This window comes from Geotrypetes seraphini, chromosome 4 (assembly GCF_902459505.1).
Source record: "Geotrypetes seraphini chromosome 4, aGeoSer1.1, whole genome shotgun sequence".
Lineage (NCBI taxonomy): Eukaryota > Metazoa > Chordata > Amphibia > Gymnophiona > Dermophiidae > Geotrypetes > Geotrypetes seraphini.
This window is the reverse complement of record NC_047087.1, coordinates 19,336,233-19,358,244: the sequence shown is the minus strand read 5'-3', so window position 1 is coordinate 19,358,244 and position 22,012 is coordinate 19,336,233. Positions and strand designations below refer to the sequence as shown.

The following is a 22,012-nucleotide window of genomic DNA, read 5'->3' as shown; positions in this document are numbered from 1 at the left end:
AAAGAAAACCTATAAACTAAGGTGAGGAGAAGGGAGAGAGCTGGCTAAACACTAGGATCGATTGGGCAGGCAGGTAGTGGCTGCGGGGACCGTGCGATCGCTAGTGTTCCCGGCTCAAATTGGAAGGAGGGAGTGAAAGGGAAAAGGATTCTGGGCCAAGGGGATGAAAACGGAAAAAAAATCCACAGCAGGAAAGAAAGGGAAGGACAGGCAGGTGAGCCAGATGCTAGAAGCAGGGGGGGGGGGGGGGGGAAGAAAGAGGGAAAAAAGCTAGATGGGGTTGAAAAGAAGAGACACACTGGTATGGAAGAGGAAGATAGGGGAAATCTGGACACAGGAAGGTAACAGAAAGAGGGGAAATTATGTGCATGGGGCATAGGGACAGAGACATAAAGGGGACATGCCATGGGGATGGTATATGGACACAGGGGGGGGGGGGCAATGGCAGATACATAGGGGAGATATTAGAAATGGGGAAAATAGGAACACAGAAGCGAGATGGTTTGTGGGGATGGGACAGGGACCGAGCTCGCAGGCTGCAGTGGCTTACACAAATTACATTGTAACGTGCCATGAAAATAAGAGGGAGAAAGGTAGATAGATAGGCCACGCGAGAGGATCTGAAGGGTGGTAGAAAGGAACAGATGGTAAAGGAGGGAGGGAAGGGTGGTGGTGGAAAGGAATAGGACAGACATTGAAGGAGGGTGGAGAGGAACAGACCCTGAAGGGAAATGTGGAAGACAGAATGGGAAGAAGACAGATGCCAGACTATGGGGGAGCGGAGGGAAGAAGATGGGTGCTAGACCAATTGGGGGGGGAGTGAAGGGAGAGGCACAGTAACAGCAAATGGAAGACGCAGAGAGAAGACACACAGTGGATGGAAGGAATTGAATGAGAAGATGTGGAAATCAGAAACCAGACAACAAAGGTAGAAAAAAAATTCTATTTATTTTTTGCTTTAGTTGTGTTGATAAAAATTTATAAACAAAGCCCTGCCAGCTGAACATCTCTTTCTCTAGTTCAGCAGCAGGAACTTTGATTTATAAGAAAGGAATAAGCTAAATATTACAGTACTAAGGCTTATATGGATGCAGCGGGGACGGTGACGGGGCGGTGAATGGGATGGCAGTGGCGGTGACGGGGCGGTGAATGGGATGGCGGTGACGGGGCGGTGAAGGGAACGGCGGTGACGGGGCGGTGCAGAGGATGGTGGGCCGGTGACGGGGCGGTGACGGGGACAGATTTTTTCCCCGTGTCATTCTCTAGTTTAAGGGATTTCTTGTATGTTTGGTGCTGGTCTTCTTTGATGAGGTCACTTCAGAATCTATTTCCAAGGAAGAGAAACTTTTTCCCTTTCACCCCCTCCTTCCTTGTGTGAGCCGGAACACGCGGTCCCCGCAGCCCCCACCCGCCCACCCGGACGCCGGATCGATCGTTTAACCAGCTTCCTCTCTCCAGCTCTCCTTAGTTTGCCGGCTTTCTTTTTCTGCGATCGGCACGCTTTCAAAGAGTCGCGCACGCGCGGCTGCTCAAAGTTCAATCTTCTGCTCTGCAGCAACTTCCTGTTTCCGGTTGTGTCAGAGCTGAAGATTCAATACTGAGCAGCCGCGCATGCGTGGCTCTTTTGAAAGCGTTCCGGTCACCAAAAAAGAAAGCCGGCAAACTAAGGTGAGGTGGAGAGAGGAAGCTGGTTAAACGATCGAGCCGGCGTGCGGGTGGCAGGTGGGGGCTGCGGGAACTGCACGATCCTTTATGCCTCACAGCGGTGACAAGACCATTCACCGCTCCACGGGGCGGTGATGGCCTTGTCCCCGTCCCCGCAGAGGCTGCTAATTTTCATTGAGGCCATTGAGGTGATTGAGGCCAGCAGCGTGCCTGATTTTAAGACAAAATGGGATCGTCACGTGGGTTCTCTTCACAGAGAAAGGTAGGGGTGGGTCATTAAGGTGGGCAGACTAGATGGGCCGTGGCCCTTATCTGCCGTCTATTTCTATGTTTCTATTCCCTGTTTTTGGCGGGCTACCCGCGGCTAAACGCGGTAGCCGCGGGTAAACCGCCACCGTGTCATTCTCTAGTGGGAATCTCTGTCATATTTTTAAAATGGAACATCTGATGGCAATACAACAGGGACATTATAGGAAATTTCTGGATGTTTGGGAACCATTTACTAAATTCTATAAGGAATGCTATTGTTTGTATTTTATAGACCTTTAAACATGCATATCCGGGGTGGGAGGAAGGGGGGGGGGATTTGCACTGAAATCTTGAATTGAGAAATTTATAGATTAATTCTATGTATTTTTATTTTTTTTCTTGATTATTAGGTGTGAGGGAGAAATAAAACTTATTGCTCATTTATGTCTGTAAGATCAATGTGCTTTTCTTATACTGTTATATGTATCTGTATATTTTGTTTTGCACAATTGAAGTTTGGAAAATTAATAAAGATTAAAAAAAACACAAAAAAAACAGACAGCAGTTTAAAGTATTTTGAAGGAATGGCAACCCAAAACACCCGGAAGAATTGGTTTTACAGAGCTCAGCTGAGAATCATGGTCCCCTCTACATCAGATGAAAATAAGCTTGTCTTGTGTCCATAATAAAATAAATAACTTTTGTGTAAATGTGATTAGCAGACAAGGTGCTTAATTGGGTGCATAATGATAGTTCAGTTCAAAGTAGCATACACTATGCTCTGAAGTGACCTAAACAATTAGTAGTCCTGAAATTGAATTAGTCACTGTAATTTCTGCACCACTGGTCAAAGTCATGCTTAAGAGTTTTCTTGCTTCAACCATGCCAGGCACCGAATACAAAGAATTAAGTGAAAAGCACTCTTAAGACAGTGATTTTGAAAAACAAGGACAATAAAAATAAAATCAAAAAGGCAATAAAGCTCTTTTACAGCAGAAGCCGAGTCTGAGCTTAAGCGCTTCACGCTTCTTCCTTTCCAAGCCCTAGCTCACATTCTGCTCCTGACACTGAACCTCCTTGGGTTCTCCCCTTCTCCAGAGCATCTCTCTTAGGAAATTAAAAAGTGGAGAGGCTTGAAATTAGATGGGCGGAATCAGTCATGAAATCACTCGCAGAAAGAACAGGAAAAAAAAATAATATTTTGGTTATTTCCCTCTCAGTATAGCTACTGTATTTGCTTATTCTTTGTACATTTTTCTATCATTACATTTAGCAGAATATCTGGCCTAACTGGTATACATTAAATATCTGTGGGAGAAGGTTCCCAGGTAATGGAGCAAAGCAAAGGATAATTTAGTTTGGCAGGTGGTGATGGTTCAATTTCAAATTGCAAACAGACCTGAAGCTGGGTTTCTATAAAGGCAGGTTTAAATCAGCAAAATAAGCCATCACCAGCCATTCTGAACCACTGTTTTTGATACTGGATAATGTTAAATGAAGACACAGGATAAAACTGCTTAAGTAATAGCACAGTAGACACAGACATGGAAAAACTAAAGCACAGTTTGAGAGCTCCCAGGCTTCACAGTCCAGTGCTAGTAAATTGTATTTCTGGGAAACCCACTAGATGAATCCTTGCTTACTGGCTTAGTACAAAATTGTTTTTGGACTCTATCGCTGGCAAACATCTTTTATCTATTTATGTAATACTGGTAAAATTGCTTTGGGACAATGGGAAAGTTAGATTATAAATGGGAAGTTTGGGGCTAAAAAAAACCCTTCTTTGCCCATTTTTTTCATATACTACTGATGGGTATTTTTTGGGGAGAAATCAAATTAGAACTTAAGCATTGCCATACTGGGACAAATCAAAGATCCATCAAGCCCAATATCTTATTTCCAGCAATGGCCAATATACAAGCCACAAAAACCTGATAATATCTCAGGAATAAGTAGTAGATTTTTCAAAGTCCATTTTAATAATGGCTTATGGATTTTTCTTTTAGGAACGTGCACAAATCGTTTCAAAACCCTGCTAAGCTAAATGCTTTCACCACATTCTCTGGAAACAAATTCCAGAATTTAATTACACACTGAGTGAAGAAATATTTTCTCCGATTTGTTTTAAAATTTACTACTTAGTAGTGGCATTGAGTTCCCCCTAGTCCTTGTATGTTTGGAGAGAGTAAAAAAGCAATTCACAACTGCCTGTTCCACTGCACTTGATATACAATATATTTATAATAATAATAAAGATTTATTTATATCCCATCATACCTTTTCAGTTCAAGACGGTTTCATACTTTCTCACTTAATCTTTGTTTGTGAAGAAAAAGGCACAAAAGCTAAGTGCAGGACACCAGAAAAATCAGGGGATGGGTGAGAGTTTTAGGAGCAGTGAAGCCTAAGTTTTTATCTGATGAACAATTATTTTATTAGTCTGTCAGGTAAAACCTAAAAGCAAAAGCTCAGATTGTAAAAATGGCAAATAAAGAGTTGTAAAGAGCAAAGTCAATTGTGAAAGACAGAGCCTAAGGGCACACACCTTTTTAGCGCGCGGTAACCCCTGCCCTAGCCGAAAAACTACCGCCTGCTCAAGAGGAGGTGGTAGTGGCTAGCGCGGCCGGCAAATTAGCACGCGCTATTACTCGCGTTAAACCGCTAACGCAGCTTCGTAAAAGGAGCCCTAAGACAAGGCATGAGAATATTACTCCTAATTTAGGACAATGCAAATTTCTGCACAAATGTAACACTCGTTTTCCAATTCTACACTTATGGTGATAAGTGTAGAAATGGAAAACAAGTGTGGCATCCAAAAAACTTGCAAAACTCTCAAGGTAAACTTGTCAATATCTATAATATAATAAAACGGTAAGCCGCGCATGCGCACTTCCTATGCGTGCGTCCGTTTTCCGTGAGCTGTAACACACATAGGAATTGCGCATGCGCGGATTATGGTCTGGCCTCACGCGAGGCAAGACAAGTGGCATGCACGCCCTTCCCTGCTCTCCACCGCTGCCGGCCGCTAGCTCCACCTGCCCTCTCTGTCGCCTCCCGGCTCCAGCGGCATAGGCAGCACTATAAACACGCTGCTTCGCGCCCTTCCCTGCCGATTTCCTCTGCCACGTCTCTGATGACATCATCGGAGACAGACGCGGCAGAGGAAATCGTCAGTAGAAAGCCGCGAAGCAGCGTGTTTAAAGTGCTGCCTACGCACCTGGAGTCCCGAGGTTTGTCGGCGGTGGGAGGGTCCCGAACGGAAACTTCAAATCCGCCCCTCTGAAGGTGATTTCCACAGGGGGAGGAGAAACGGATGGTCGGAACGGAGGAGAAATGAATGGGCGAACTCCTCCAGGCCCCACATGCCGCTCCGCGCCGCGCACCGGCACATGGGAATCCCTGCGCCTGCACTGGCTGCTTCGACACCGACTATATTAATGCAAATTACATGCTGGTAAGACTGGATCCGTCCCAGCACTAGCCCATATGGCACTCTGTCTCACGGTGGGAGGGTCAATGGGGTCGGCTGCACGGCGAAGATAGGGGAGGGAGGAGAGGGTTCTACTGCAGGCAGCAGGCAGATTGGCTTCGGAAGGTGCGGGAGGGACAAACTATGGAACGCAGTGAGGGGCAGCAGGGAAGAGGGACCAGGGGAGTAGGTAAGAGGTGCTGCTGGATAAGGAGAGCAGGGAAGAGGTGCTGCTGGTCAGGGGGGGAGAGTTCTACTGCACAGGGGAATGGCAGGCAGGCAAGCTGGCTTAGGAGGGTGGGGGTGGGACAAACTATGGAAGGCAGTGAGGGGCAGCAGGGAAGAGGTGTTGCTGGACCGGGGAAGCAGGGAATAGGTGCTGCTGGATAGGGGGAGCAGGGAAGAGGTACTGCTGGGGGGGGGGAGAGAGTTCTACTGTACAGGGGGATGGCAGGCAGGCAAGCTGGCTTCGGAGGGTGGGGGTGGGACAAACTATGGAAGGGAACATGTGAGGGAAGGAGGCTTTACTAGCATCCGTTAATGTAACGGGCTAAAACACTAGTAGTCTAATATATGTGTACTCAAATTTGACAAATTAACTAGACACTGTGGTGTATAGACTTTAAGCATAAACATGCATAGATAACCACTTTAACCTTTTCCTATCGTAATAAATTTTACGTTACGCTGGTTCCAATCGTAATTAGTTCAGCAAAGTTTTGTATTATTCACCGTTATCATTTACGGCTATTGTAAACATAATGTAAATAAGTCATAAGTCTGTAAATTCAAATATTTTATGTTCCTGGCTCTTTATTAGTCCGTACAGACTGTTTATCCACGATGGCAACGACATTTTTGGAATGTCCCGTCATCCGGGACACACGATAGGAAAAGGTTCATATAAATGAGGAACGGTAGTCTCACCAGACCCCCAGTATCATGCCGCTATTAAGCTTGCCTTTTGTGTTTGACTGGTTTTCCCCAATGCAAGGTGCTCTTCTGTTGTTGAGGATGAGACCTGGATTTGATTTCTGCCACTGGCCGGGGAAGCTGCATAAGGACTGTTGGATTTTGTTTCAGGATTATTAGGAGGATGTATTAGAGGCTCCACTGAGATTACGAGTGGAGTACACTGAAGATTCAAACTGCAAGATTACAAATGTTTTTTGAAGGACGTCCTTTTTGAGCAGCTAAGTACTTGGCTTGTGTATGTGTATGTAACGTGAGGGTGATGTGTCGTGTGTATTACCACATTTCTAGACACTGAGGTGCATAGTTCTTTAATTTAAATAAGTCTCTACACCTGGTGGTTTCTCGGTTTTTTTCCTCCCGGTGGAGTTTTTTCAGTGGGGAATGCCGGCTGTAAGAGGAGCCAATGATTGAAGCAGGTCAGCTTAATAGCTGTATGATACTGGGGATCTGGTGAGACTACCGTTCCTCCTGTGCTGAGGCTCGTTTTTATTAAAGTGCTTATCTAGGCATGTTTTATGCTTAAAGTCTACACACCATAGTGTCTAGTTAATTTGTCAAAATTGGGTATCTGAAAAACTTGACCATGTTATAACCTCTGCCCCATGCATAAGAGTAAGCCAGATTCAAAAAGTGTATCTTGCTTATTGGACTGACAGCAAGCAGTGGAACTGAGAAATGACGTGTGAAAGGCAGTAAGATGTGGATAAAGGGACAGGACTAATTTGATCGAGTGCATTGCACCTACCTGTAGCTCCTTGACAACTCTTTTGATGAGGTAAGTACCGAGCTCCACTCCTTGTAGGCCTTGCTGAGTTGAACTTATTGAGTAGAATATTGCAGAGGTAATCTTATTTGCATCTTCTGCTTCCGATGTTGACACCTCTTTCACTATGCTCTGAGAAAAGAAGAATACACAATTATCATATTAAGAAAAATATTTGCAACCTTTCATAGTTATGAAATGTGCACTGCCGAGTACAGCATTATCTAAAACATAAAACAAAAACAACTGTATTTTTAAACTACCACTTTGGCTTCAATTTATCCCTTCAAACACTAAACTGAAAAAGCAAACATTGTAAAACACAATAATTAAATGAAATATATTGCATAGCATCCAAATGGTTTGACGTCGAACTCCTAACAATGAAACAATCAGTAAGACGATTAGAAAGAATCTGGAAAAAAACGGGAAAACTGTCCGACCGAAACAACTGGAGATCCAACATAAAAAAAAACTATACACATAACAGAAAAACGTAAAACTTTTTACTCATCCAAAATTAACCCATCTAATACCAGCTCAAAAGGAGCCAATACAAAAGAACTGTTCAACATAGTTACAAATTTATTTGACACCACACTAGAGTTGCGCGGGGAAAGAAATCCCACCCGTCCCCGCCAAAGCCCCCACCTGTCCCCGTGAGGAATCGCACCCGTCCCCGCGAGGAATCCCTCCGTCCCCACCTGTCCCCGCGAGGAAACCCCTCCGTCACTGCGAGGAATCCCCTCCGTCCCCACCTGTCCCTATAAACTACAGAAATAGTTATTTCATTTGATTATGCTACTGAATTAAAGGCTCTGGTAGAAACCCATTTACAAATAAGCAAAAAGACTTTATTAATTTGGAAATATTAATTGGGAAGAATACATACTTTGTAAACGGGTTTCTACCAGAGCCTCTAATGTTTATAAATTTTTATCAACACAACTAAAGCAAAAAAAAAAAAAAATAATAATTTTTTTCCTACCTTTGTTGCCTGGTTTCTGCTTTCCTCATGTTCTCATTCAATTCCTTCCATCCACTATCTCTCTTCTCTCTGCGTCTTCCATTTGCTCTGTTACTGTGCCTCTCCCTTTCTCCCCCCTTCCAAATTGGTCTGACACCCATCTTCTTCCCTCCGTTCCCTGTCTTCTTCCGTTCTCTGTCTTCTTCCCTGCCAGCGTCTTCTCCCCACTCTCTCTTCCCCATTTCCTTTTAGCGTCCTTCTCCCCCCATCTTCTCCATGTCCTGTCAGTGTCCTTCTCCCCCCTCTGTCTTCTCCATGTGCTTTCAGTGTCCTTCTCCCCTCTCTGTCTTCCCAATGTCCTTTCAGCGTCCTTCCCCCCCTGTCTTTCCCATGTCCTTTCAGCGTCCTTCTCCACCCCTTTGTCTTCCCCATGTGCTTTCAGCGTCCTTCTTCCCCCCTTCTGTCTTCCCCATGTCCTTTCAGTATCCTTCTCTCTCCCCCATCTTCTTTCAGCGTCGTCCTCCACCCTTTGTCTTCCCCAGTGCTTTCAGCGTCCTTCTCCCCCCCTCAGTTTTACCTTAAGCGTCTTTTCTTCTCCACTCCACCTTTCCTCCCTTTCTCCCTCCCTGCCCCTTACATTTGTGGCACTTACTCCGACCGAACGACAACAGGCCCGGTCCGACAAACCTCCCTGCCCTGTAGCCGCGAATCTAAATTACCTTCTTACAGAAGCTGGAGTATTGCAGCTGCTGTAAGAAAGTAATTTAGATTCGAGGGTACAGGGCAGGGAGGTTTGTCGGACCGGGCCTGTTGTCGGTCGGTCGGAGGAAGCGCCACAAAGGTAAGGGGACCTGGCCAGCTGTGCACCCCCCATATGGCTGCACCCGGGGCAGACCGCCCTCCCCTTGGTACGCCACTGCCGATCGCAGCACACAGCCAATCAGAATGGAAGTCTTCCCGATGTCAGCGCTGACGTCGGAGGGAGGGAGGGCTTTGCTTAAGCCCTCCCTCCGACATCAGCGCTGACATCGTGGAAGACTTCCGTTCCGATCGGCTGTGTGCTATGGCAGGGCAGGTAGGGAGAAGACGAGCCTCGCATCCAACCCCACAGGAACCCCGCAACCCTCGGAGGCGTCCCCACGAGATCCCCGCGACCCGAAGGGGGAACCCGCGGGATCCCGGCAGGTCCCGCGGAATTCCCATCGTCCCCATTCCCATGCAGCTCTCTACACCACACGCCACACTCAACCCATGCATAATACCAAGCTATCCTCAGCAAATGATCTAGCACAACATTTCAATTCAAACATCAAAAACCTAAGAAATACCCACTCGACAATTGTTGCATACAAACATCAATCAATTGATATACAAAGAAATGAAATACCAGCGGACATGATCTGGAGTTCCTTCAACAATTTAGAATGGAATAACTACATCAAATTATATAACAAATACTCTAAATCATACTGTGTCCTGGACTCATCTCCCCCAGAGATTATGAAAGCAGCTCCATTAGACTTTAAACTATCTCTATTGAATTATCTAACCAATCACCTAAACAATGGAAAATTCCTCACTCATAATGGTCATATTATAATAACCCCAATCCCAAAAAATTGCAAAGAATCATCAATATCAGTAACCAACTATAGACCAGTAGCATCAATTCCATTTATGGTAAAAATCATGGAAGGACTGGTACACACCCAACTAATGGAATATCGCGACCAATTCTCTCTTCTGCACGAAACTCACTCTGGTTTTAGGCCTCTGTTTAGCACTGAGACAGTAATTGCAGCTATCCTGGACAATTTGCGTTACTTGTTCAGTAAGGGCCTCAATGCCCTAATCATGCAATTCGACATGAGCTCTGCCTTTGACTTGGTGGACCATGGAAAACTGTTACAATGCCTAGACGCAATTGGAATCAGAGGAGGTATTGAACTGATTTTGAGGTTTTCTTATATCACGCACCTACCAGGTCCATTTTAATCATGATCTCTCTGACACATGGAGCAATCCATCTGGTGTGCCACAGGGATCACCACTATCCCCTTTGCTCTTCAATGTTTACATGTCCTCATTGGGTGCACAACTATCCCAGCTGGGGATAAAACTATTTAACTACGCTGACGACTTCACGATAATTATCCCATTCACTAACTCTGTCTCAGAAGTCACCCCCAAAGCAACAGAAGTACTAAATCGGATGGAGCAATGGATGACTGAATTCAGACTAAAACTAAACTCAGAGAAAACAAAATTTTTCATAGCATCGCCACACCCACTTGACACTAAAGCACCAATGTGCATCAATAACCTTAGTTATCCCATTCAACCCACTATGAAGATATTGGGAGTAACACTGGACCAGAGCCTGACCATGAAAGACCAGGTAGACTCCTTGATTAGAAAAATCTTTCTCACCCTCTGGAAGCTTCAGTCCATCAGAGCTTACTTCGACGACTCATCATTTCAAATTCTGGTACAATCCCTTATACTGAGTCAACTCGATTATTGTAACATCGCCTACTTGGCACTCCCCCAGAAGAATATGTGGCAATTACAACTGGTACAAAATGCAGCGGTTAGACTACTTTGTGGACTGAAGAAGTTTGACACGTAACACCTTCCTATCGACTTCTACACTGGCTGCCGATGGAGGCACGTGTGAAATTCAAGTTCAGTTGTTTTTGCTTCAAGGTACTTTATGGCTTAGCCCCTAAATATATAACAGACCTTTTCTCTTTCACAACCAACAGACACAAGCAAAGCTCACACCCGAACTTTGTTTCTCCACCGGTTAGAGGTTGTAAATTTAAAAGTCATCACCAACATCTTTTCTCACATCAAGCAGCACTATGGGGTAAAGACCTAGAACAATTACTTGTACCTACTACCTATAGGGAATTCAGGAAACACCTAAAAACACATCTGTTCCTGAAATACTTAGGAAACCAACCTATACAATCTTAGTCCTCAACAAACGATCTCTAGAACTATCAATCACTAGTCTGTACTTTGTTTATTCCACTCAATCTGTAACATCTTTAATCGTTGTAAACCGCATAGAACTTCACGGTCCTGCGGTAAATTGTTATTATTATTATTTTGACAATTAAATGTGTATATTTAGTCCCCATTAAAACCATAAAAAGTTATATTCCATTAAAGGTCAAATGATATACGAGTGGTCAACCTGACTTTGGCCCCACTAAAATCCCATCTACACACCCTTATAAAGTATACATGTATAATAACTAATACCACAAATGTTTTTCTAGTTGACATGTCTAAGAAGCTTCCTCTTTGTTGACGGACCAGTGACCATTACAATGCATTACAACACGATACCAATCTCTATACACACACCCAAATACAAATTATGTGAACATTTCTTGCAAATTATGCAACATTTCTTGCAAATAATGGTTATAGAACCAAGAGTCAAGGAATTTGTATGTTTTCATATTTTCACATATGGACTATCATCTAATCTAAACTGGACATTTATATTCTGCTTAGCCATACATTGGAACAAGGAGGATTACAATACAAAAATCAAAAATTTGGACTATAGTCTCAAAAGTACATAACATAAGAACAAAAGAATAGCTTTATTGGGTCAGACCAGTGGTCCATCAAGCCCAGTAGCCTGCCCTCACAGAGGCCAATCCAGGTTACCAGTACCTGGCCAAAACCCAAAGAGTAGCAACATTCCAGCATCTCAAAGAATAGCAAGATTCTGGAACCCCAATGAGAACAACATTCCAGAACTGAGATTGTGATGTCATAATGCCTCAGAGCCAACCTCATCAGTGATGTCACAATGGCTTGATTGTCCTATACTTGGCACACATAAGAGCATAAGAACAGCTATACTGTGTCAGACCAATGGTCCATCTAGCCCAGTAGCCCGTTCTCACAGTGGCCAATCCTGGTCACTAGTAACTGGCCAAAATCCAAAGAGTAGCAACATTCCATGCTACCAATCCAAGGCAAGCAGTGGCCTCCCCTATGTCTTTCTCAATAACAAACATTAAACATTATAAATATAGAAAGCACAGAAAGACCATCACATCAATGTCTTAATATTAATATAAATAAGCAAATATAATATATAGTCGACTCCACCTAAGTGCACATTGGTTAAGCACACACTTCAGTTATCCACACCTGACCACCAAAGTCCCGCTTTTTTTTACATTAAAGTCAATGGACATAAACTCTGGATGGATAAGCACACAATCCGCTTATGCACACTGATTGTCATAGGTCCCACCTCTATTCTTTTCATTACGTTCACTCTGGTTAAAAGCAATCACGTTCTGGCGTGGATGAGCCACGTGTTTCGGAACAGAAGCCTAGGCCTGGCCAGGAGTTTGAACTTTCAGAACTGCACCATGGCGTCGCATGGACTAAAATTGTTGTCTTTGGCTGAACGTGTCAATGTGTTAAAGAGACTTGACCAAAAGGAGAGTCAGGTCTCTATTGCAAAACATTACAGCGTTCATCCTAGTCAGATTTCTTGGATTTACAAAAAAAAAAAAGCAAGCCATATTGAAAGACTGGCAAACAACAGCAATCCTACCAGAAAACGGAAAAGAATTGGGAAGGCTGGAGACGTTGAATAGGCGTTGCTGCGATGGCTTGCTGAAGATAGAAGTCAACAACTGCCAATCAGTGGTCTTCTGCTGATGGAGAAAGCGGTACAATTATCTGAAGAACTGGGCGTAGAAGACTTCAAAGCAACAAACGGATGGTTAGAGGTGGAAAGTTCGTAACATTTATGCCATTTGGCATAAAATTTAAGAAGCAGCATGGCGAAAAACAAGACGCGGATGAGTTTGGTGCAGAAATATGGGTCATGGAAATGTTGCCATAAGTCATTGGTGGATATGAACCATGTGATTTTTTCAACGCCGATGAGACAGCCCTGTACTAGCGTGCCATTCCTGATGGAACATTGACTTTCAAACGCTATTGGCTTCAAGGTGCCAAAGGAACGATTGATATTGCTGCTCAGATACAATATGGATAGTAGTGAAAAGCTTGAGCCACTGGTGATTGGGAAGAATCGAAATCCTTGGTGCTTCAAAACATTAAACACCTGCCTGTTGAATACGAAAGCAACAAAAACGCATGGATGACAGCGACATTGTGGATTGAATGGTTACAGAAGCTTGACAATCTGATGAGAAGGCGTAGGAGGCACATTGTAATGCTGTGTGATAACTGCGCAGCGCACAGCAATGACGTAAGACTAACCAACATCAAACTCGTGTTTCTGCCGCCAAACATGACCTCTCTGATCCAGCCAATGGATCAAGGGAAAATCGAAAACTTCAAACGTCATTACAGGTCACTCATCCTACGATATGTGATGGCAGTGATTGATGCAAGCACGGAATCCAGCCCCCGAGCTGCTGAGCTGGCGAGATAAATGATGGTGCTCAATTCTCTCCATATGGTAGGGGAGGCATGGAGTCCAGTCTCATCATCAATGATTTCAAATTGCTATCGATGGGCAAGCTTCGTTCACGCATCCGATGAGACAACTGAAGCTGAAACTTCATCCATTGAACTCCCAGTTGGACTCTCATCACAAGAGTTTGAGCTGTATGTCGTTGTTAACAACCATCTGCCCACATCATCTGACAGCACTAATTTCGATATCTGTAAAGTCATAAAGGACACTGCACAACCAAGAGTCTGATGAGGACAGAGATACTGCTGCAGTCATCACGACTAATGAACCACCTGCAGAGATTGTTTCCTTCTCGGACACGCTGAAGTCCCTACACATGCTGGAGATATATGGCTGTCATGATTACGGACAGTTTTACAGCATCAGTAGTCAGATACACAGCCTGAATCGTGCAATCTGTGTGCAGAAAACAATGACTGATTATTTCAGTAGCATGTTGGTTTAAAAAAAGGTTTATTGCATTAGACCGAACAGTGCTGTTTCTATAATTGAACCGTATTACATTGTATTTGGTGTGCTTTTGGTTGAATAAAAGTTTTATTGCATTTGACTACAGCGCATTGTGATTTTTCATGACTAAAAACTGGTACTCCAATTAAGTGCACACTCCATTTAATCTGGTCCGAAGGGCGTGCACTTCAGCGGAGTTGACTGTAGTATGCAAGGCTCTTAACCCTTTCAGGACCATAAGGATCGTAGGCCAATTTTTGTGGTTTTGACGACATTTTTATGGTAAAAAGGGCTTGCAGATGCCAAAAAATTGATTTTTTTTGTGAAATATCATTATTTTTATTTTAAAAAATCACACTTCTGGCTTATGGACAGTGTGGCAAGTGAATCTTCTCGTCAATCTGGCAACGACGCTAATGAATGAATGTCGGAACCAGTTTGTTTACATAAAGGCAGTATCATATGGAATCCGTACATATCAAATTTAGAACTGTGGACTATCCCAATCAAAATTTATAGGATTTTAAAGTTATGGGACAAATATGTCCCTTGGTCCTGAAAGGGTTAATAGTAGTAAGGAAAGAAACGTTGGGGAAACAACCAGAAAGCTGACAGTGTAAACCTGACCTCATGACCCTGAATATGAGCATAGGATTCTGTGCCACAAGTCAAGCTGTAGTAAACATCTGCATTGGCAATGACTCCCAACATATTTCTTTTATGAATGCCAGTTAAAGGAAGTTGTCTACATTTCATTTTGCAATTTACAGATTGTCCAAACACTGTTTAGTACAAAAAAACCTCAATGTTGCCAATTGTGAAGGGTAGCTGCTAACCATGTGTTAAGGGATAATACAGGAGTTTTGCCCCTTTAATGTATGCTAAGGGTAAGAGACAAAATTTTGCATTTTAACACATTAGTTCACTACAGCACATACTAAATGATGAGATGGAAAGCGTGCACATGCATGTAAAGTACTTCATCATGCAAATCAAATGCAGTTTGCACTGAACTTCATATGCTGCAATATTTATAGCACAATATGGCATTTTTGAGCTACTGTTTCTTTTACTCCCTGGAAGCATCAAGCCACTAATATGCATCCCAGTGCTCCTGGGGAGCATCTTAAAAGGGCCCAAAAGCCCCTCCCTCCAACCTGAAGACCTTACCAGAAATCCCATTGGAATTACAGCTTTATCCCTGGTATCTGAGGCAAGCGGTGGGGGAGCTACACATGAGCAATTTTCAGTTGCTTCTACAGGGATAGAATTTATCCCTGTCCCTGTGGTTAACCAAGGGAAACCATCTCCATATCATTCTTTAAGGAGAGAGGGAAGAATCAGAGTACGAATGGGCCTAGCCACTGACCCTCAAGCCTTGCATTGAAGAATGCTGGTGTAGAAGGACTGAGGGTGAGATAGACACTAAAGAATGATGGTTAGAACATAAGACTATAAGCATTGCTATACTGGGACAGACCGAAGGTCCATCAAGCTATGTTTCCAACAGTGGCCAATTAAAGGTCCAAAGTACCTGTCAGAAACCCAAAGAGTAGCAACATTCCAGAGCTGAGATTATGATGTCATAATGCCTCATTCCACCAGTGCCTAAGAGCTAACCTCATCAGTGATGTCACAATGGCTTCATTATCCTATACTTGGCTCACATAAGAATCAGAGTACGAATGGGTCCAGCCACTGACCCTCAAGCCTTGCATTGAAGAATGCTGGTGTAGAAGGACTGAGGATGAGATAGACACTAAAGAATGACACGGGATGGTTTCCCATGGTTATCCGCGGGGACAGATTCTGTCCCCTTGTCATTCTCTACCTATTTCACCTGCTGCTGGGTTAGAAATGGTTCTGGTAGTTTTATAGTACTACCACTAGTGAGGGTGAGAGGGTCAAGTTGTGAAATAAGAAAAATGCACCCTTATTTGGCTGTTTGATCTCTAGGGTAGTACAAGGACTATCGCTAGGAGATGATCAGCGTTATTTTGAACCTGGCATCCTAAGGGTGCAGGAGCTAATGGGGATCACTCCTATGTTTCAGCCCCCTCCCCAACCCCAGAGATAGGTTGGTAGATTTAAGGGGCTGTTCTAGAGAGGGTGGAGCTGTCCATAAAGCACTTATTGTACCGCCAACCTCTTTACGATGCTCTCAAATAGAAAAAAAAAATGTATCTTATGAGGCTGATCATAAATTGCATTATTTTTTTTATTATGTGACTTACTAACTTGTAATACCGAATTATTGCAGATTGGTAGCTCCCAGGGTAAATTAAACTGCAGTAAAATGCAATATTTTATCACAGCTTAGTAAGCTCCCCTCATACTGGTTTGATATGATCCATTTATTATTTATTTTTAGTATTTATATACCGCTTATAGCCTAGTCGGTTTACTTTCAGGTGCAGACAGCACAGTTACTTACCGTAACAGGTGTTATCCAGGGACAGCAGGCAGATATTCTTGACTGATGGGTGACGGCACCGACGGAGCCCCGGTACGGACAATTTTAGAGTGATTGCACTCTAAGAACTTTTTAGAAAGTTCCAGCTCGGCCGCACCGCGCACGCGCGAGTGCCTTCCCGCCCGACAGAGGCGCGCGGTCCCTCAGTTAGTATAAGCCAGCTAAGAAGCCAACCCGGGGAGGTGGGTGGGACGCAAGAATATCTGCCTGCTGTCCCTGGATAACACCTGTTACGGTAAGTAACTGTGCTTTATCCCAGGACAAGCAGGCAGCTATTCTTGACTGATGGGTGACCTCCAAGCTAACAAAAAGAGGGATGGAGGGAAGGTTGGCCATTAGGAAAACAAATTTTGTAAAACAGATTGGCCGAAGTGACCATCCCTTCTGGAAAATGCATCCAGACAATAATGAGATGTAAAAGTGTGAACTGAGGACCAAGTAGCAGCCTTGCAGATTTCCTCAATAGGAGTGGAACGGAGGAAAGCTACAGATGCTGCCATTGCTCTGACTTTATGGGCCGTGACAGAACCTTCCAGTGTCAGTCCGGTCTGAGCATAACAGAATGAAATGCACGCTGCAAGCCAATTTGACAACGTACGTTTAGAAACAGGACGTCCCAATTTGTTCGGATCAAAGGACAGGAAAAGTTGGGGAACTGATCTGTGGGGTTTCGTACGCTCCAGATAGTAAGCAAGAGCCCTTTTACAATCCAAAGTATGTAGAGCTTGTTCTCCAGAATGAGAATGAGGTTTTGGAAAGAAAACAGGCAGAACAATGGATTGGTTGAGATGAAATTCAGAAACAACCTTGGGGAGAAACTTTGGATGTGTACGCAGAACCACCTTGTCATGGTGAAAAACCGTAAAAGGTGGATCCGCAACCAACGCATGAAGCTCACTGACCCTCCTGGCAGAGGTAAGAGCAATAAGGAAAAGAACCTTCCAAGTGAGAAATTTGAAAGGAGAAGTAGCTAAAGGTTCAAATGGAGGCTTCATTAAAGCTGAAAGAACCACATTGAGATCCCAGATAACCGGAGGGGCTTTAAGAGGTGGTTTCACATTGAAAAGCCCACGCATGAACCTGGATACCAGGGGATGAGCTGAAAGAAGTTTTCCATGGACTGGCTCATGAAAAGCTGCAATAGCACTGAGGTGGACCCTGATGGAAGAGGACTTCAGGCCAGAATCAGACAAAGAAAGAAGATAATCCAACAACGTCTCCACTGCTAGGGAAGTGGGATCAAGATGATGAAGAAGACACCAGGAAGAAAATCTCGTCCACTTCTGATGGTAACATTGTAGAGTGGCTGGCTTCCTGGAGGCATCCAGAATGGAACGAACGGGCTGAGACAAAAGAGTATCAGTCGAGTTCAGCCCGAGAGATACCAAGCCATCAGGTGTAGAGACTGGAGGTTGGGATGCAGAAGGGTTCCCTGCTGTTGCGTAAGCAGAGAAGGAAACAGAGGAAGAAGAAAAGGTTCCCTGGAACTGAGTTGAAGTAGAAGGGAGAACCAATGTTGCCTGGGCCACCTCGGGGCAATCAGAATCATTGTGGCTCGTTCCCTCTTGAGCTTGAACAAGGTTCTCAACATGAGAGGCAGAGGAGGGAAGGCGTACAGGAACAGATTCGACCAGTCGAGGAGAAAAGCATCTGCTGTGAGACGGTGTGGAGAGTAAAGTCTGGAGCAGAAAAGGGGCAGCTGATGATTGTGAGGAGCTGCAAAGAGGTCTATCTGAGGAGTGCCCCATTGATTGAAGATAGACTGCAGAGTTACTGGATCGAGCGTCCACTCGTGAGGTTGGAGAATTCTGCTGAGTTTGTCCGCTAAGGAATTCTGTTTCCCCTGAATGTAGATAGCTTTCAGGAAGAGATGATGATCTATGGCCCAAGTCCAGATCTTCTGAGCTTCCTGGCATAAAAGGCGAGAGCCTGTCCCACCCTGTTTGTTGATGTAGTACATCGCAACCTGATTGTCTGTGCACAACAGAAGGACCTGCGGAAAGAGGAGGTGTTGGAAGGCCTTGAGGGCGTAAAACATCGCTCTGAGTTCCAGGAAATTGATTTGGTGCTTCCTTTCCTGGGCTGACCAAAGACCCTGAGTCTGGAACTCGTTCAAGTGAGCTCCCCATGCGTACAGAGATGCGTCGGTGGTGATGACTAGTTGATGAGGAGGCTGATGGAACAGAAGACCTCTGGATAGATTTGAGGATACCAACCACCATTGAAGAGACTGACGAAGAGATGATGTCACAGATATATGTCGGGAGCAAGGATCCGACGCTTGGGACCACTGAGTAGCAAGGGTCCATTGAGGAGTGCGCAGGTGAAGACGTGCGTGAGGTGTGACATGAACTGTGGATGCCATGTGCCCCAAGAGTACCATCATGTGTCTGGCTGAGATGGAAGGTAGGGAAAGCACTTGCTGACATAGAGACTGAAGGGTTTGAAGACGATTGGATGGTAGGAAAGCTCTCATTAGGAGTGTATCCAGGATCGCTCCAATGAATTGAAGTCTCTGAGTGGGGATGAGATGAGATTTGGGTAGATTGATCTCGAACCCCAGGATTCGTAGAAACTGGATGGTTTGGTTGGTAGCCATGAGAACTGCTTGAGCAGATGTGGCTTTGATCAACCAATCGTCTAGATAAGGAAATACATGAAGGTGGTGAGAGCGTAGAAATGCCGCTACCACAATGAGACATTTGGTGAATACCCTTGGAGAGGAGGCAAGACCGAAGGGCAGCACCTTGTACTGGTAATGACAATGATTGATCATGAATCGGAGATATGGTCTGGAGGTTACATTGATCGGTATGTGAGTGTAAGCCTCTTTGAGATCGAGGGAGCATAGCCAGTCGTTTTGATTTAGAAGGGGATAAAGGATGGCTAAAGAAAGCATCTTGAATTTTTCTTTTACCAGATGAATGTTGAGATCGCGAAGATCCAGGATGGGTCTGAGATCTCCTGTCTTTTTGGGAACTAGAAAGTAACGGGAGTAGAATCCCTGCCCCTTTTGATCTAGAGGAACTTCCTCTATAGCGTTCAGAAGGAGGAGGGATTGGACCTCCTGAATAAGGAGGGCTGATTGAGGACTGTTCAAAGCAGACTCTTTTGGCAGGCTTTGAGGGGGAAGAGTCTGAAAGTTGAGAGAGTAGCCGTGGCGGATGATGTTGAGGACCCATTGGTCCGAAGTGATTACTTCCCACCGGCTGAGGAACAGAGAAAGTCGACCTCCTATAGGTTGAGGCAGGAGAGCAGGAATAGGGATACTGGCTATACTGCGGAGAATGAAGTCAAAAGGGCTGTGACTTCTGCTGAGGAGGTTGTTTCACAGGTTGCTGCTGCTGCTGCTGTCTGGGAGGCTGACGTTGCTGTTGCCTCTGACGTCGAGGTTGTTGAGCAGTGGTAGGCAATGGACGGGCTGTGAAACGGCGTTGATAAGCCGATTGCTGCCTGTATGGTCGTGGTGGAGGAGGCTTCTTTTTATTCTTGAGCAGGGTATCCCAGCGTGTCTCATGAGCCGAGAGCTTTTGGGTGGTTGAGTCCATGGATTCCCCAAAGAGCTCATCCCCTAGGCATGGGGCGTTGGCTAACCGATCTTGATGGTTAACATCAAGCTCGGATACCCGAAGCCAGGCCAAACGGCGCATAGCCACCGACATAGCTGTCGCTCTGGATGTAAGTTCAAAGGTGTCATATATGGACCTAACCATAAACTTACGAAGGTGGAATAGAGACGACAAGCATGAGTGAAAAGATTGTTGTTTTCTGGAAGGAAGATATTTTTCGAAAGAAGCCATGGTGGTAAGGAGATGCTTTAAATAAAAAGAAAAATGAAAAGCATAATTACTAGCTCTATTTGCTAACATAGCGTTTTGGTAGAGCCTCTTACCGAACTTATCCATGGCCCTTCCTTCTCTGCCAGGAGGGACAGATGCATATACACTGGCTCCTGAAGTCTTTTTAAGGGTGGATTCGACAAATAAGGATTCGTGTGGAAGTTGAGGTTTGTCGAACCCAGGAATGGGAATTACTTTGTATAGAGAATCCAGTTTACGTGGGGCCCCTGGGACAGTTAAAGGAGTCTCTAAATTCTTATAGAAAGTTTCCCTCAAGATGTCATGAAGGGGAAGTTTCAAAAATTCCTTTGGAGGCTGATCAAAATCAAGGGCATCCAAAAAAGCTTTAGACTTTTTGGATTCAGCCTCCAAAGGAATGGACAAAGACTCACACATCTCTTTCAAGAAATTGGAGAAAGAGGAAGTGGCCTGTTTGGAGGATGGGTCAGGGACAGCCGAATCCTCCTCCTCTGAGGAACATTCTCCTTCAGAAAGAAAGGGTTCCTCTGAGTCTCCCCACAGATCAGGGTCTCTGACATGGGAAGAATGGTCCCGAGACTCAGGTGTCGATGTTTGCATGTGTCGGGTTTTGCGTACCGACTTACCCGACCTCATCGATACCGAGTCAGGCGAAGTTATCGGTCGCACCGGTGCCGAAGTCTGTACCGATTGGTGGTGAGCTCTCGGCTCCGGTGCAAGGACTGGCATCGATACCGATAAGGTCTGGTGAAGCGGTACCGAGACAGTGGAAGCAGGTAAGACAGGTTCCACAACCGGTACCGATACGGGTTGATGTACAACCGGTACCGATGGCTCGGTGTGGACTGGCACCGGAAGGTTCGGTGTCATTATAGCAGGAAGGAGTCGTTCTAATTGCTCCTTAAGCTGCACCTGAAGGATGGCCGTAATGCGGTCATCGAGGGATGGCACCGGTACCGCTTTTTTCTTCTGCGGTACCTGCGGTGCCGCTCTACGCCCCGGAGATGAGGAGCCCGATGTCGAGGGACTCACCTCTATAGGGGCGGAGCGCTTCCGCTGGCGTCTAACCGGCGGCAGGATTGGACTCACTGCACTCGAGGCCGGAAGACGTTCCAGCGGGGAAGGCTTCTTAGCCGGCTTACCTGACTGTTGAGATGCCGGTGTGGAATCACGCGGCGTCGAAGACGAGGGTGCCGACTGAAGCGGTGCCGAAGCCGGAGTCGAAGGAACGGGGTCGGACATCTCGGCACCGAATAACAAACGCTGTTGAATTAAGCGATTTTTTTATGTTCTTTTCTTTAAAGTAGCACAGCGGGTGCAAGAAGAGGCCTGATGCTCAGGACCCAAACACTGCAAGCACCAGTTGTGTGGGTCCGTGAGAGAGATAGGCCTAGCACACCGCTGGCACTTTTTAAAACCCGGTTGAGGGGGCATGAAAGGGAAAACGGCTTCCGCCAAATCGAAGGCCGAGGCTTCGATGGTGGCAGAAGGCCCCGCCGGGGAAAAACCGAAATTGAAGAAAAAAGAAGTTTTTTTTTTTTTTTTTTACCAAATAAAAGAAAGTAATAAAAGAAAGTAATAAAGTCAAAAGTTTACGCGAGCGGGAAGGCAAGTTATAAAAAAATTTCAACAGCCGTTGAAAACGCGTCTTCTTAGCTCCGCGGAAACTAAGAAACTGAGGGACCGCGCGCC

At 45.0% G+C, this 22,012-nt stretch overlaps 1 protein-coding gene across 1 annotated transcript in view; it reads right to left on the bottom strand.

Moving 5' to 3' along the window:
* MLYCD (malonyl-CoA decarboxylase) overlaps window positions 1–22,012 on the bottom strand; it is a 118,237-nt gene that overhangs the window by 52,348 nt on the left and 43,877 nt on the right. Inside the window, exon 4 of the mRNA XM_033943810.1 lies at window positions 7,104–7,253. Coding sequence (XP_033799701.1) covers window positions 7,104–7,253 — 150 coding nt within the window. The remainder of the gene's footprint in view (window positions 1–7,103; window positions 7,254–22,012) is intronic.